Source organism: Hippoglossus hippoglossus, chromosome 1 (genome assembly GCF_009819705.1).
Source record: "Hippoglossus hippoglossus isolate fHipHip1 chromosome 1, fHipHip1.pri, whole genome shotgun sequence".
Lineage (NCBI taxonomy): Eukaryota > Metazoa > Chordata > Actinopteri > Pleuronectiformes > Pleuronectidae > Hippoglossus > Hippoglossus hippoglossus.
This window is the reverse complement of record NC_047151.1, coordinates 10,676,622-10,692,353: the sequence shown is the minus strand read 5'-3', so window position 1 is coordinate 10,692,353 and position 15,732 is coordinate 10,676,622. Positions and strand designations below refer to the sequence as shown.

At 42.9% G+C, this 15,732-nt stretch overlaps 1 protein-coding gene across 10 annotated transcripts in view; it reads right to left on the bottom strand.

Moving 5' to 3' along the window:
- Window positions 1–15,732, bottom strand: part of add3a (adducin 3 (gamma) a) — a 103,619-nt gene that overhangs the window by 19,351 nt on the left and 68,536 nt on the right. For all 10 annotated transcript variants that reach the window (XM_034598695.1, XM_034598666.1, XM_034598656.1 and 7 more), the window contains 3 exons: window positions 5,357–5,495; window positions 4,476–4,627; window positions 3,659–3,739 (listed from right to left, as the gene is read on the bottom strand). In XM_034598695.1, coding sequence (XP_034454586.1) covers window positions 3,659–3,739; window positions 4,476–4,627; window positions 5,357–5,495 — 372 coding nt within the window. The remainder of the gene's footprint in view (window positions 1–3,658; window positions 3,740–4,475; window positions 4,628–5,356; window positions 5,496–15,732) is intronic.

The window sequence follows — 15,732 nt, the reverse complement described above, 5'->3', positions numbered from 1 at the left end:
AGGGAAGTGAATGGCACCAGCCGAGCGTAATTAAACGCTGCCATCTTTGTCAAAGCCAGCGGTCAGACGATCGAACATCGATTGGGTTACATCACATGTCTAATACAGTATCAGTTCACCCTTTCACGTCCTTCAAAATGCTGCTGCCTCACCCCACAGCACCCTGTCAGTCACACAGCCCTACATCTGAGAGGCCCATCTGACATATTAAATATATATTAAAAAACCATGTCAAGACATGCGTCCGAGAGAATCTGCAATGTGACTTGGTTTGATGTAGTTGAGTTAGTGATAAGAAATCTCTAAGAAAAAAAAGGCCCGGCATAGAGAGAGAGGGCCTGATGAAGTAACCGAAACTTGGAACATGAAATACCTGAATTCTTTAAGGATAATTTAAAGATTCACTTCTGATGCAAACTCACGCTCTGTCATTACTCAGATAATGTTTAAAGCCAAAGTCCGATGTCAAACTGAACTAAAACTAAGTTCAAACTACAAAATTCCCCAAAACCGAATTTCCCTGTGAACTCAAATGACCCCACCTCACCTCAGAGCTCAAACAGAGACAGAGAGAGGGAGAGGCAGATGGAAACTGACCAAAGACAACTGCACTCGGGCCCTCCTCAGATCCTCCAGAGCCTCCACCCAGCTGACCCCGGCACGACCTCCAACACTCTTTATTCTGGACGGCTTCCTGTTAATCAATGTGTGTCCAAACACTTGAGCTACGAGCCATGTGACTGAAGAGGTCGCTGGAGATAAGAGAGAAACAGCAGCGACGGACTGGCTTCCCGATACAAACAAACTAAAACACAGTCAGAGAGTTCTGACAGATCTACGCAGACAACGTCGTTTTGTTCTGTCTGCCAGCAGTTACTGTGTTTGTGGTGATCGCACTTATACAGACAACCACAGCAAAGATGGACGCGGCCCAGACGCACAAACTATAAATACTCCTAAATAATGTTGCTTTAAGATTCTAAACCTGAGCGCAAATCTTGCTGTCATCTACTGTATAATTTACTCCAACAAGGAGATTATGTTTCATTGCCGTGTATGTCAGTCAGCAGGGTTACTCAAAAACAACTGAACCCATTTCCATTAAACTTAGTGGAAGGGTGGAGGTTGATCCGAGGAAAGAAACCGTTAATTTTTAGAGCGGATTCTTATAAACGGGCAGATTCTGAATTTTTGTTCTATCTTTAACATGGCATGTAGGGTGTTAGCCTTGTTTGAGGTAAGCTCACTGAGAACCCTTCTAGTTCGTACTTTAAGAGGCTGTTTGCAAAAATGTTTGATTTTGAGTAATTAAACTCGGACTATATTTGTTTGTAGTATTTAGGACATTTAAGGCTCTAGATGAGTAATTCTTTCAGACACTAAGACACATGAAAGAGTTCAGTAAAAATTCTTCTGAACTGGTCAATTTACTCTACGTACTCAACGAAGCAACACAAGCTCTGGACAGGAAAATCAGTCATGTTACAAACATGCTAATGTTAGGTTGACCATTGAGCCAATGTGCCAAAACATTTTTTTCCACAATAGTAAATACTGTTGGACAACTTAAGTCATTTTAGATACAGCTACAATAATCTGGTGGTGAAAATTTGCTATCTAGCAGCTACTGGCATATACTTTGGTCTGTGCTTTTGAGACAGATTGTTATACACATTATTGCTTTATTTTATTTGGAAGATAGAAATATAACATTTATCTTTACTACGCCCAAATTAGGTTTGATTCTGTAGCTTAATTTCATTCTTAATAGAAGCGTAGCTCGGCAATGAATCTGATTCACTTTTACGAGGCTTTGCTGTCAGGCACCTGCAGAAGTTACCTGCTGAACTTCAGCCGAGTTTCTTTCAATATCTCGTTCCTGCCAACAACTCTGGAAGGTCAAACAGTAAAATGTGTCTGTCAGCAGCACGGCTACTACATCCACTGTCAGCCAACACCTGCAGCAACACTACACAGGTGTGTGTGTGTGTACTGTACAGATATCTTTGTGAGGACCACTTTGAGCCTGCAACCTACAGATCGAGGATATTTTGGCCGGTCCTCACTTTCTAACCCACTTTTAATGGGCTGTTTAATGAGAGTTAAGACTTGGTTTTAGGGTTAGAATTAGAGGTTAGGGAATCCATTATGCTAATGAGTGTCCTCACTAAGATAGATGTACAAACATGTGTGTTAGTATGTAAGCACAGGTGTTGCAGATTAGGTAGAACAAAGCAAACAGAACAGAAATGAGAAGAAAGACTAAAGATATGATCTAAGTAGCTTTTATGTAAACTTTAGCAATGTCACAAATCATAAAAGGGGAATTATGCGGAAGTTATGTGGCTTAGTTGGGTGGATACAAATAAAAACGCCTTTTAACTATCAAAGAAACCACATCTGCAAGTAACACAGGGAACATTCAAAGAATGTTATTACTACAGGGCAAGTTAAATTGAATCTTTTAGTGTCCTGTCATGCTTTCTTTATTTCTGATTACATGGATTATATTAATCAAATAGATTATTTTAAAAGAACTATTCACCTGCCTGGTCATTGCAAGCATATGCCATTATTAAATCAGGTTATTTAGTATGTCTATCCTATGTCTTATGTATTGCTTATATATTTTTTCTATTAACATCCACATAAGGGTATTAAACCTTGTTTTAACACTGGGATTTTTGTCATTTCACCTTTTTGAACTCATTGGAATAAGCAGAGATGGAAACCAGGGAGAGAAAGTAGAGCGAGAGCCAGATAAAGAGACAAACGGACAAACAGATGGAAACAGGAACTGAATTAGAGGGAGTTCAAATGCATGGCAGGAGGAAATGAGGTTGTCAACAGATTATTACACACGTTGTTACACATCTATCAGCACGGCATGCCCAGCGCTGTGACGACATATGCACTCTCCGAACCTAAGCTGGAGACCAACAGCCTGACCCACCCACAACATTTGCTCTCGTCAGACTAATGTCAATATGAGACCAGTCAGTGACACTGAACATAACAAACACATAAACAGTGGGATGCAGAGAGGAGGCGGGAGAGATGGAGGGAGTTTTTCTTTTGTGCCTAAAACCAAAACACTGATCTGTGCTGTATCTACTATCTGCCTCCTTTATACAATTCAAGGAAGATATTTGAAGGAAGTAAATGGCTGATTAAGCAAAGTGGAAAAGCATTAGCATTGTCTACTGAAGGCCAAAACTTGAATATGCTAAGTGCTCTCTGCAGACATCATGCACAGTCAAGGATATTTACAACCTATTTCATTTGATTCAGTTTAACCACGCGATCACTGGACTATATTAATCTCGGACTATGAAGAAAATCAGTTTCTAAATAATCCTGTGCTTTGGGTTCAGTTCCTGTGCTACACCACACTTACATAAACACGTCAGTCTTATCTTTCTTTTACATAAAGAAATTCATCCCCCAACTCAGAATCTTTCACTCATGCAAATCTAAATAAATAAAATCAACTTCACGTCAATTATCATCTCTTTACCCAGGTAGGTTAAATGATCTCACTTTATGTGCTTATGTTTCTGTTGCACTTCTGAAGTAAAATTATATTTTCTAAGGCTGGGTATATAACTAAATATAAACAGTATGTTGGCAATGGTCCACAGGTGCTCATTTTTCTTACCAGGTTTGATGCAGATGCCTCAGCGAATGACAGACCTCTCGGGATGATAAGGATGTGGTCTTGCTCTTTACTGACTCGGGCCTTAGAGAGAGAGAGGAAAAAATTGAAATCACATTTTTGTCTTGAGACTCAAGAATAATGTTTTCTCACACAGTGACTGTGTTTACATGAACACCAATATTCCGACTACTGAACTTATTTTGAATTAGACATTATTTCGATTATGGTGCTTACGTGAGTTGCTGATAGAAAATTCCATTCATATTCCTGTTAACATGTTACAGAGCATAGTCTGATCCCAACTTATTGTTAACACTCGAACCCAGGGCATGTGTCGTTAAGCAGTTCTTCCCCCATCGTGTGTTGATGTCGCCACAAAACAGTGAAGATTCTAATGGGACGTTAGAATGCGATTGAAACATATACATGTCTACATAATGCGACTGATTAGAATACTTCTCATATCTGAATTGGATTTTTGTTTATTCTGAGTATGACCTTATTCCTGTTGAGGTAATCAGAAAATCCTGTTTACATGGCAGTATCTTATTCAGACTATTGTCTTAATATTAGAACATTGTAGTCCGTGGAAACATGTCTAATGTCTTCAATGCTGGAGATACTGTTTATTGTAACTATATCAGTCAAAAGCAAATAACACGGTAAGTCTAACATGGAAATACAAGAAAAATCTGTGATAAAATCTCATTAAATCAATCATATACTCATCTATTCAGACTGTTTTCATAAATCACAACTGTCCACACTTTAATTCTTTCTCTTCTAATCCTCTGCGGTTCCTCCTGTGTTGACTTACTGTGATATAAGAGTTGGCGAAGTGTGCCCAGCTGAACAGGTCCACCAGTCTGTAGAGGCTGGCCAGTTTACAGCGCGTCAGCCTCTCGCCTTTCACCATCGTGGTGGATTCCACTCCGTACATGTCGTTGATGGGAGTGACCATCCCCAGACCTGGAGGAAAAAAAGACAGGAATGAATAGAGTTACAAAAGAGAATTAAAAAAAAAGGTTTCCAGTGTTTTCTAATTGGGTGGCTTTAAAACAATATCATCGGCTTTGTGTTAGTGTAGACACTTTTATAGTTGCACATTACATTTTCCACGAGTAATGTTTTAAACTACAGAGGGACTCAGGACTGCCACAGAACCAGTGTACAACATCTGGATTTCGATTTAACAATTTCCTGTATCTGACACATCTGGCTCCATATCAAACATTTTACTAATTTACACACTGACATGTTTCTAACAACACTCCTTCCTTTGAAAGTGAGTTTACTGCCACGCCTCCTCAGACTCACTCATTACAGTGGTATTTTAGAGGAAGAGCTGAGCTGAACTATTCTATTGCCTTTGACATGTACTTCAGCATTAGTTGTGCATTCCAGCCCTGTGATTGGAAGCAGACTTCACATATGGACTCCTGGATAGAACTCACAAAGGATCAAAACTTCGAGAAAAATGCACGGCTCTTCCGGAGTCTGGGGTTGGGTTGTCTTTTGGTATTCATGCCTTTAAGCGCACAAATCTCGTGTTTGCATATCTTCTCTGTTCAAATAGTGATGCTTTTGTTTTCCAGTGCAGCTCAAAGCGGCGGCACCCTGGGCGAGGGTGGTGCGTTCCTACTAAATGTCAGTGCCCGGTTGCCCCGGGTAGCGGGATGCAGCACTGTGTGCACTCACTGAGGGAGGAGGTGTTGAAACCAGCCACTGAGCTGGCCATGAAGAAGTCTGCGATCTGTCTGAGGGCGAGCAGGCCGGAGGGGTTGTTCCCCTTCCTCTGCTGCTCCTGGATCAGACTCTCCAACTCCTCCTTGAAGGCCTGGAATAAAAGAGAGGAGAGAAAGAGTTGAGAGAAAATAATACTCGATGCAATGAGTCAGAAACTAGAAATATAAGTCTCTGATTTTCCTAAATCAAGAAGTGCGAGGTTTTCATGTTCTCTGTGTGTCTGCACAGGTTTTCTCACAGTTCTCCAGCTTCTTCCAACAGTCTAAAGACATGCAGATTAATTGACGACTCTAGATTGCTTGTAGGTGTAAATGTGAGCGTGGATGGTTGTTTGTCTCTAGCCCTGTTAACGTCCGTCCTGAGAGGTCTGATCACAAGAGGACAGCACAAAGTGTTAAATTAAAATGCATCCTGAATGTGACTCCCGTGATGACTCGTGATCGGATCTCACTTCCCCGCTTCATATGCAAATAATCAAGTATGTCCTTTGTGTTCACTAAGTCCAAATGATGTTGTTTTTACCCAGTCTGAGTTTACAGATGTTTGTGCGTGTGTGTGTTGGCGCGAGTGAGAGATGGAGAGAAAGAAAGCGAGCTGAGTCATGGGGGCTTAATGAATAAATGTGCACAGCTATGAAGGAAGAATTTAACCAATATAAAAAAGGTATCCATCGTTATGTGGGTATCAGTGTATATATTGGGGCTGTGATTCCAAACAAATACACATATCAGAGGCAAAAAAATACAGCCAACTAGGATTGCCTTCAGCGCCCCCCCACTCACAGGAAAAGCAGTACAGATAATGGGTGGGATGGATTTCCATTAATGCAGGTGGAAAAGCTTTCTTTTTCACATCAAAATGCATTTGGATTAATATTTGTTTTGATTTTAAATCTCAAGCTCAATGAACAATGTCATGGGACCAGTATCTGTGTGCTATAAAATCAAGCCTTTACTTTGAGTAACAAGATACCATGCTTCAATCAAGCATTGTGTTGCTTAAAGTGTTAAATATCATTCACTTAACTTTAAAAATGAAGCTTCAGGTATGTCAACTTTCTTGGGTTGTAATCAAACTTCAAATGAAAAAAATATGGTGAGACACATAAGAGCAGAGAGCTGTAGAGAGCAGGGGGTTAGTGGGGACAGCGATGACAGAGTGAAAAGATGTGGGAACATGTAGAGAGACGGGATGAGTGCGAATAAAGAGGAAGAATGAGGAGGACATGTTAATCACAGATTACACACGCTCCTCTGGTGTCGGTGTGACTCGTCCTAACAGGGCACTAGATGAAGCTGGATCGCGGTAGGCTCGCTGCACAAGAAGCTGAGTCAGGACTGGCTGTCTGACGAGCTCACAGCCTGCCCTGTGATTGGCTACTGGAAGTGACTGGGAGAGAGTGCGGATAATCCTGTCCATGTCCAGACTACAGTCATCAGCTGAATCCACAGACACAATAATACAGTATGTGCTGACACGCTCTTATGCAAGACCAGATACACTCACCCAGCTGGATGCATTATGTCATGTCAAGCACTGTATGATTTGAAGCTTTCACTTTCCCTTCAAAGAAAATGTTCACGATCAGGTCGCAGCTCATAAACTAAATGTTCAAACAGCAATCCCAGGCTGTGCAACTAGTGCAGACATGTTATATACTCACCCAGCTGCAGCAGGTAACAGCAGACCAGGTTACACTGTGTGTCTGTAGCTCCTGATAATCTCAGGGGGCACACTCACCTCTCTCTGCCGGCTAATGCAATTAAAGCTGTGACCAGTGCAGAGGATTTCAACACGCAGACCCAAACAGAGACACATACTGTGCATGTATATACTGTGTACGCTGCATGTATGCACACAAGCCACATTTCGAAAGCGGGAGATGTTCTCATTACAGCAAGAGAAAGCATATTAAACTGTCAAACATTTTAAAGTAATTATATACAGGATCATATTAGGCCTTTATCTGAAAGTAGCCTCTTTTCCACTGGTCACAAAACCCAATAACATCTGGCTGCATTGTTTGCAATGGGGAATGGACGCAATCAGCATCCAGTCCTAAATTGAATTACTCTGCAGTAGACACAGGATTTAATCAGCTCCAATCGGAAGTGATGGAAACGTGACACCAAGGTGAACTTGCGAATTTGGCAAAATAGGTGAGAGCGCCTCAGTTTTTGGTGCCCTTGTGATGTCAAACTGGGAAAAAAAACAGAGAGGCAAACTCCCCTACTGGCAATGGGAAAGGCATCAATCGCCTATCATTAGTGGATTTACCAGCTGTTAAAAAACCTGCATATATCAGCTTCTTTTGGTGTAAAGTGACATTGATGGGACATGATGAAGAGAAAGAAAAGTCCACAGCCCGATTCGAAGCTGGGACATAATGATTTGTTATTGGAATCTTTAGCCCTAAACCACGGGAGCACCTCAACTTGCGACTTGTGAACAATCAGATCATTGAAAGAGCCCTATTAATACAAATCTCAGTGAACACCCATGAAGTTCTTAAATACAGTATGTTCATTAAGTTTCAAGGTAAAGCTGGAGTTTTTTCAGCTGAGTCGATATCTGACCACCTGTGGGGCGCTAGATAATTCAGTGTTGAGTGGCTACGTACTGAGGAGTCTGCAGCGGCTGCAGGTTCAGTTTGAACACGGCCCTTCACCGTACGTCTTCCCTGCTCTCTCTTCCCTTACATGCCTGATTTCTGTCATCATTGAAACTCATAGTGCCCAAAAATATCATTCATATCATCATCACACATTCCATGTTGCATGTTTATATTCTCTGACTTATAACCTGCTCTTCTGACATTTGTATTTTTGGTCTGCATTCATGACTCAGACTTCTCTTTGTCTCAAGCAACGTTGACTCGATCTTTCCAGTTTAATGACGTCTTCACCATCTGGTCAAACTTTCTGTCTTCTAGCACCAACAAATTCAGAACAGCGAGAGAGTGAAAACAGGCCATGACATTGTTTCCATGTGATGACTCCTCGAACAGGGCGACATCAAATATTCATACATTTACATCATCTCAGTGCTTATGCACCAGTCAACACATTCCCAATAGAGCTGTGTCTGCACAAACACATCTCTGACACATAACTGCCTCTTGTCTTTGCCCTTAATGTTCCCTCAAGCCTCCCAAGGGACGGTCCATTAGTGTTGACCGAATGGCGTGGGGGGCCTTTGGTTTTATGCCCACGTGGGGGTGTTTTGTTAAAACTGGAGCAACCAGTAACTCCACCCCCTGTGTCAGGACACATGCAGTCCTGCGGGGCTGCTGGTTCTGAACCCCGGCCAGACTTTCCTTTATCCCTAATGGCCATTTTCCTCTGGAAACCGGCCTGTTGCGGATGTCTGACAGTGGAGGTCAGGGTTCTTGTGCCGTCACCCTGACATTGGACCCACTCTATCAAACTGTGACACTGACTTGACTGAAACATTTGCACATATGAGGTCCCAGCAGTTTCTATAGAATCAGGCCCTCTACACATCACATGCAGCACACAACTGTAGATCATCTGTGTGAGACACCGACTGGCTGGCGAGACTAGAGGAGGCAATATAGAAACGCCATAAATACACCCCACACGCTCGCTCCAATTCTCTGGACAATGACCGCCTTTATTCACACATTGGTTCAATCAAACGTTATCAGTATCAGACACTCCTTTAGGCTGCTGTCCACACACTGGACTGTGGTGTTTTGGAATGAAACCTATTAAAAAGCACATGAGCACAACACACACACACCCACACCCACACAGAGAGAGAACAGCAGGCATCTGCTCTACAGTATGTGTGTGTGTTCCCAACAGATTATGACAGCAGGGATTTGATTCCCATCATCGAAAAAGATTAATCCTGGGACCTAAAGTGGATCGTATCATTAATATTTAGACGAAACCCTGCACATCTGCAGCAGTGAAAACAACATCACATGTCAAGTTTGTTTTTTAGCTGCTGCGGGGGCGTGCCTTCTTGTCTTTTCAAAATCACAGTCCCACTGCAACAGAGACAGGAAGTCTGGTAATACAAAAAAAAAAGGACATTACATTGTTACAGCTCAATTACCTCTGGTATGAAAAACACAAATGTCTTCTACTCTGCCAGATTATAATGACTGACAACCAGGTAGAGCAGGTCTATCCACTTAGCGCTGGTAAAAAATGATTGTTCAATCAGAGAAATGAGGAAATATTTCCATGGCTGCTCTGAAATGACAAAAGCTAATCTTTTAAAATGAAACTGCGGCGGTCTTGAGGGTATTAAGTCGACCTGCGGACTGGAGCTTGTCCAACTACTCAGTGGAGAAGTCCAAGCCTGAGACTGGAGAGAGAATAGAGACGTGGCTATGCACAGTAATACAATTTTACCATGAGAAATCTAACACTGATCATTCTGAGGCACAACACAGTCCGACAGAAAGGTTTCAGACGTTCTTCATCTTAAATCTAGGTTCTTGTGGGGGATCATTGAATTTCGTGTTTCCTCCACTGGGCAATCGGAGTGATCTGACAAGCTCCAGGATTCACGTGTCACTTCAGGACATTTAATCAGGGCCGATGTGACCTGATACAAGTGTTTCATCGCCACTTCAATGGTTGGTGCATGGTGAACAAAAAGACTTGTTCACATGCATCTTATAGTTCACTCGATTCTCTCTCTGAGGGACAATAGAAAGTTTCCTCCACCCTCTTACTCTAACAGGAAGTTTCTAGTCTTCCAAGAGCTTGTGTCATCATCGCACTTCCAGAGAAGTTTCCTTTTGTTGCGATTCCCTTGTTTCTGCTGCAGTTATTGTTGCACATTCAGGTGACGCTCGCACTGCTGCACGTCATCCTGTGGGAAAGGAAGGCAGGACTTTTCATATCTTGGTTGGGCCAAGGACGATTCTACACATTCGTTCGTTTTGCCTGATCAGAAGAATTGTGTGTCACTCCCAGTTTCATCATTGCATCACAAACTCACTAGTATGATGTCAACTGTCTCATTACAGCAGATTTCAGTTAAGTACGCGGTTATAAATGCGGTTATTGTTTTTGTCTTATGTGCACATGTGTTTTGGTGTCATTACCTCCAACAGGTTAGGATTTTTTCTCAGTCCTACAAAATGTTAAACTCTGTCCACCTGGTAGCACATGGTGACCTGCATCATTAGGTCGTCTTAGTGATGAATTCCATTCACCTCTACAGGTCAACTAAAAGAAATGAATTGAATACAACCTCTTCAAACGTACCCTGTCAGAAAAGACTGAAACATACACAGAACAGTAGATAAACGATAAAAGGCAAATACACACTCATGTTATCCTAAAAGAAAAAGAAACACGCCAGGTGAGGCCTGTAATTTCAGCCTCCCCACAGTTATGTCATCACAATGCTTTTCTTTCAAGCAGCCCACGTGACAGTGCTACAAAGAAGCCGGGTGCCTGTCTGCAGGCCTCCTAGTGCTATTGACCCCCACCCACCGAACCTCAGAGGGTGCTACAGTAAAATTGGTCCCCTGCCCCGACTGCAATGTCTCCCTACCCTGCATAAACTCCCTGCCTTGTTTCTTGAGATATGCGCTGGTTCGCCGTGACAGAACAGATTGAACCAAAAGATCATTTACAACGGTAGCTTTCTTTAAAAGTGATAAGAAAGTGTATCTGTATCTCCTGTGGTTTGGTCACGTCATGGTCGATACTGATCCGACATTTTAGACCGGCAAATATTGCAAATATTTTCATGCACCAGTTTCAACAAGAAATCATTCATTACATTTATTTTTCTTAGTGACTAAAATACTTTCGTCTCTGGTTGAAGTATAAAATACAAGATCCCAGGAGTCACAAGTGTTGAATAGGCCCGAGATCCAGGGAAAGAAACAATAAGGTGCTCTGTGTTTGGATGAAATAATGATTTTAGTTTATTCCTCAAGCATGTAGGCAAATTAGCAGACCACTAAAGAGCACCTGTCAGATCAGCTGGAGTCATGCAGCACTCCCCCCCCCTCTGTAAAGCATTTATGTCTTTGGAGACAGATGGAGAATAGTTTAAAGCTTATAACCTCCGCACAAAGGCCATTCCTCTGACTCCTGGCCTCTCCTCTTGAGGTGAAGTGGACCTCGGTAACATTTCACTGTGTTACCCTCTAACCCTGAGAGCACTGCCGGTGGTTTTGCTAAATTCAGCTCCCAAGATATGTCGTGAAATGCCAAAGTAAAACAGAGACATATCTCTGAGAGGAAAGAGGGTGGTATTAAAGAGCCTCTGGAGTGAGTTCAGCCTTCTTTTAAAAAGAAAAAAAGGAAAACATAGCAGAGAGCAGCCCTGACATTTACCCGACACGACAGAGTCCTCGACAGAAGCCGCCACTGCACCATAAATTATCCACTGGTGATTTCTGGCAACTGAGAGGGAAGAGGAGACCCGGAGGCCTTGAGTGCAAATGAGGCTGAGCAAATGTACCACTTGGTATCGGTAAATCATTTCAGTGGATGATGAACAAAATGTGTCACATGCTGGAGAAGGAACGGAGAAGTGCAGGAGACTGAGCATGTGGAAGTGAAACAGAAATTAAATTTCATCTGATTGAATCTCGAGCCTCAGAGAGTTTTTGACCTTTTGACCCTTTGGGGCAAATAGAGACACGACAACCCAGAAGCCAGAACTCATACAGTTATCAGGCAGGCAGAAAATTTCCAGGTGAGACTCTAACAACAACAGGATAATATCAGTAGCATGCACCAAACAGGACATGACATATTAATTCCGCTATGGAAATCAATTTTTTTTTATTCCAGCTCAACGCCGCCGTTGGCCCAATCTCCACAAGCTCTCGAATCTCGTCAACTGTCCAAGTTGACATCTTCGTCTGCATCACCTACATGTATGCAAGCTCTTTTTCATCCTGAGATATTTGTATTATATTTAATAATAATTTGTATAGATGTACAGTTTTACATCAGCTAAAGAGAGACAGAGAGTGAGAGAGTGGGGCTTGAACGCAGAATTAAAACAGTAACAAATTAATATCACGATTTAAAAACCGTGTCATCATGAGACTTGGCTTTTCAGCCGAGAGCTGAATCCAAGCTCGGTCTCTAGAAGAAAGTGCAAAGAAAAGCAGCTCACACATCACCTGAAGGCAAATTTCAGTCCTCGCATGTCATACAAAAGACTCGTTATGATCGCTGACTTAAAAATGACCCTGACTCCTCCTCCTTTGTCATGTGAATTAAAGTACAGCAAGTTAATGTTCTGTATTTTTTTAAAGGAACCATACATTATATTTCTTTTTACAAACATGACAATTTCCCTCTACAAGTGTTTAATGGTCACTAACTGCATCCACAATCTTGAGGATTTTGTTGGTATAATTTCTATAAAAAAGATGTGATCATTACCTTGTGCTAGATAGAGCGACTGTGCCGAACATGTATTTATTATGTTTTATGTGAGCTGGGACTCTGTCCGTGCAGCCTCGCAGGACGAAAAGACTTAAGGGCTTCAACCTTGAGCTGTAGCCTTTGACTTTCAAAGGTAAACACAGCTGCATGAATGAGGCGAGTGGATGAAGTCAGCTCAGTTGATTCAGTCCCGCCTGCTCTATATTGGTCCGACTTTAAATACAACCTGCCATCTGAGCGCTGGAAACCATGTAATCTGGAGCCGCCGCTAGTCCCATAACACTGGAATCAAAACAAACGGAGGGGGGGAGGGGGCGAGAGAGAGAGAGAGAGAGAGAGAGAGAGAGAGGCACATGTGTGGACGTCCAGCTGTTGACATGCATGTTGTTTGTGTTGTGTGCGGTTGAACGCGGTTGAACTCGGTACAGCGACAGAAAATAGAAACGATAGGAGAGAAAGAAAGAGAAAGAAAGAGAAAGAGACGGGGTGGATCGAGCGCACGTGTCCTGCTCAGCTGGTGACGCTTGTTATTGTTGTTGTCGTAGTTGAATGTGAGTAAACCGACTGTCCTGATGAGAGGGCTGCAAAAAAATCTGCGGCACGCGGGGAGCCACCTGTTCCTGCTGACAGAGCCGCTTGGCCCACGTTCAAAACCACATCAAGCTTCATAATAAACGTGACAGCAAGTGAGACTCGGGCAGCGTCTTTCAGCGGCCGACTGTCCTGATGCGAGAATTTGACATCTTATCAAATTCATCAAAATTTGTGCAGCTAACGTCGACAAGCAGCTGCCTACACATCAGGCAGACACAGCTCAACCATACATGGATTTGGTGTTGATTCCAATGTTTCTTTTCGCTCTGTTTGGTCCCAGTTTGTCAGGCAGATCATGTCCAGTGGGTTTTTGGAGGTTTTTACCTCCGCCAATGAGATTCTGGTTTTGCCCCTTTGGTTGCTTTGTTTCTTTGTCAGCAGGATTACAAAAAAACTACAGAACAGATTTCCATTAAACTTGGTGGAAGGATGGGACATGGGCCAAGCAAGAACCCGTTACATTTTGGCGTGGATCTGGAGAAAGGGGCGGATCCAGGAATATTTTAATCACTTTCTTTAACATTGCAAGATAGGGCGGTTTTTGACATTTCACAGATTTCCCTGAAATTAATTCATGGATATTGATGAAGAAAAAACTAATATGTTTAGGGGGCTGATGAGTGAGCAAAATGTGGTGAAGATCCAAGTGAAGATGTAGATCTAGCCTGGATGCACTCTACTGAGATCTATTTGTTTCTGACAACAGCTGCCTTATGTGTCTTGAAAATAAGCTGTTGAGACCCGTGACACTGGACCCAAATTGCAGGTCTCGAAACCATCGAACGAGCTGAAAGACGCTAAATCATTTAGTGGAGCCGCGGGGGAACCTGAGTGAGGCTGAACAGTCAGACAGCTCCCTCTCTCTCTCTCCCACTGACTGCCTCTGCTTCTTTTCAACATGAACTGCAGCTGATAAGGACAAACTGCAGCCAGCTGTGTCAGACACACCGCAGAACAAACCAGTGATGGTCGGGTCCAGACGCTCCAACGGGGGCCCAGCAGTGCACTGCAGTCGACATAGAGCAGAGCCCTTTAATGTGCTCATTCATTTGCTCACCCCGAACTGCACTTGTGGTACTTAATCACACACAAACACACAAGGACACACACACATACACACAGAGGATCAAGTGGAAACCTGCATCAGCAGCACCAAGCTCCTGCCCCTCCAGACATCTGGTGCAAAAACGTTGTGTGCCAAGGAAACCACACTGGGCATGTGCAGAATGTGGATCACATTTAAAGCTAAAAAAAGAAACCACAGCGCCGCCACTAACAAATACCACACAGACGCACACAGACACACACACACACGATTCCAGACTTGTATTACTGTACTTGTGAGGAACATTTCATTCATGACATTCATTGCTGCAGCAGCACCTGACCTTATCCGTTACCCAACTGTACCACAAATATTAGAGCTGTAACGATTCTCCAAATCCACGGTTCAGTTTGGACCTTAGTTTTTGAGCCATGGTTTCGTTCATACCTCGATTTTATTTTAAGGGGGTGAATAGTGGGTGCGTAAGAAAAAGCGCGGGGCGGGGTGGGGTGGGTGATGTGTGGGTTTTATTAAAACACCATCATTTGGAACAGTGAAGACAACAACATAAAGCTGCTTTCAGACATGCACTGGACTCTGCAGATCCTCCGTATTTTCTCCTCGGGGGGCGCATGAGAGAACGCAAATGTCAGAGTGAGACGCTCCACAGTTCCTACAGACTTTATACGCCTGACCTCCTTGTATAAAGTCCGTAGAAATCCAGGAGAAGTCGATGTGAGAACACAGCAGGGGATCCCCCGCAGGATTTACCGCGACTGGGTGGGGGTTGTTTGATGACGCTTTCTAACACACGACACAAAAATTAAAACACAAAAAGAAAACAAATATCTCCCGGTAAAAAAGCGGTGACACACACGTAGAGCTGACAACGGTGTCGGGGTGCTGTAAACATGATGACGTGATCTACGCAGTGGAGTTAATACGTCACTTCCTGCCTCTGTCTGCTGCACTGAATGCTCTCGCTGTTGGATTTGATGCTGTTGTGAACACGTTTGTGCAGAGAACCTCCCGCTGTGTTGTGCATGTGTGAAAGGCAAACTACATGTAGCCAATTCTCCAGATTTTACCTGGAGGTCATGTCTGAAAACGGCTTACGACTACACAAAAAAATACATAAACAAAAATAACCTAAAAATAATCCTTTCCATGCTTTTTAAAGGTAAAACAGACGATCCTCTCCGACCTCCCCACTCATTGTTCTGAAGCTACTAGTCACTTCTTTGTGTTGCTTCAGATTACGCGTGGCTGTGATTGGATTGGAGTGT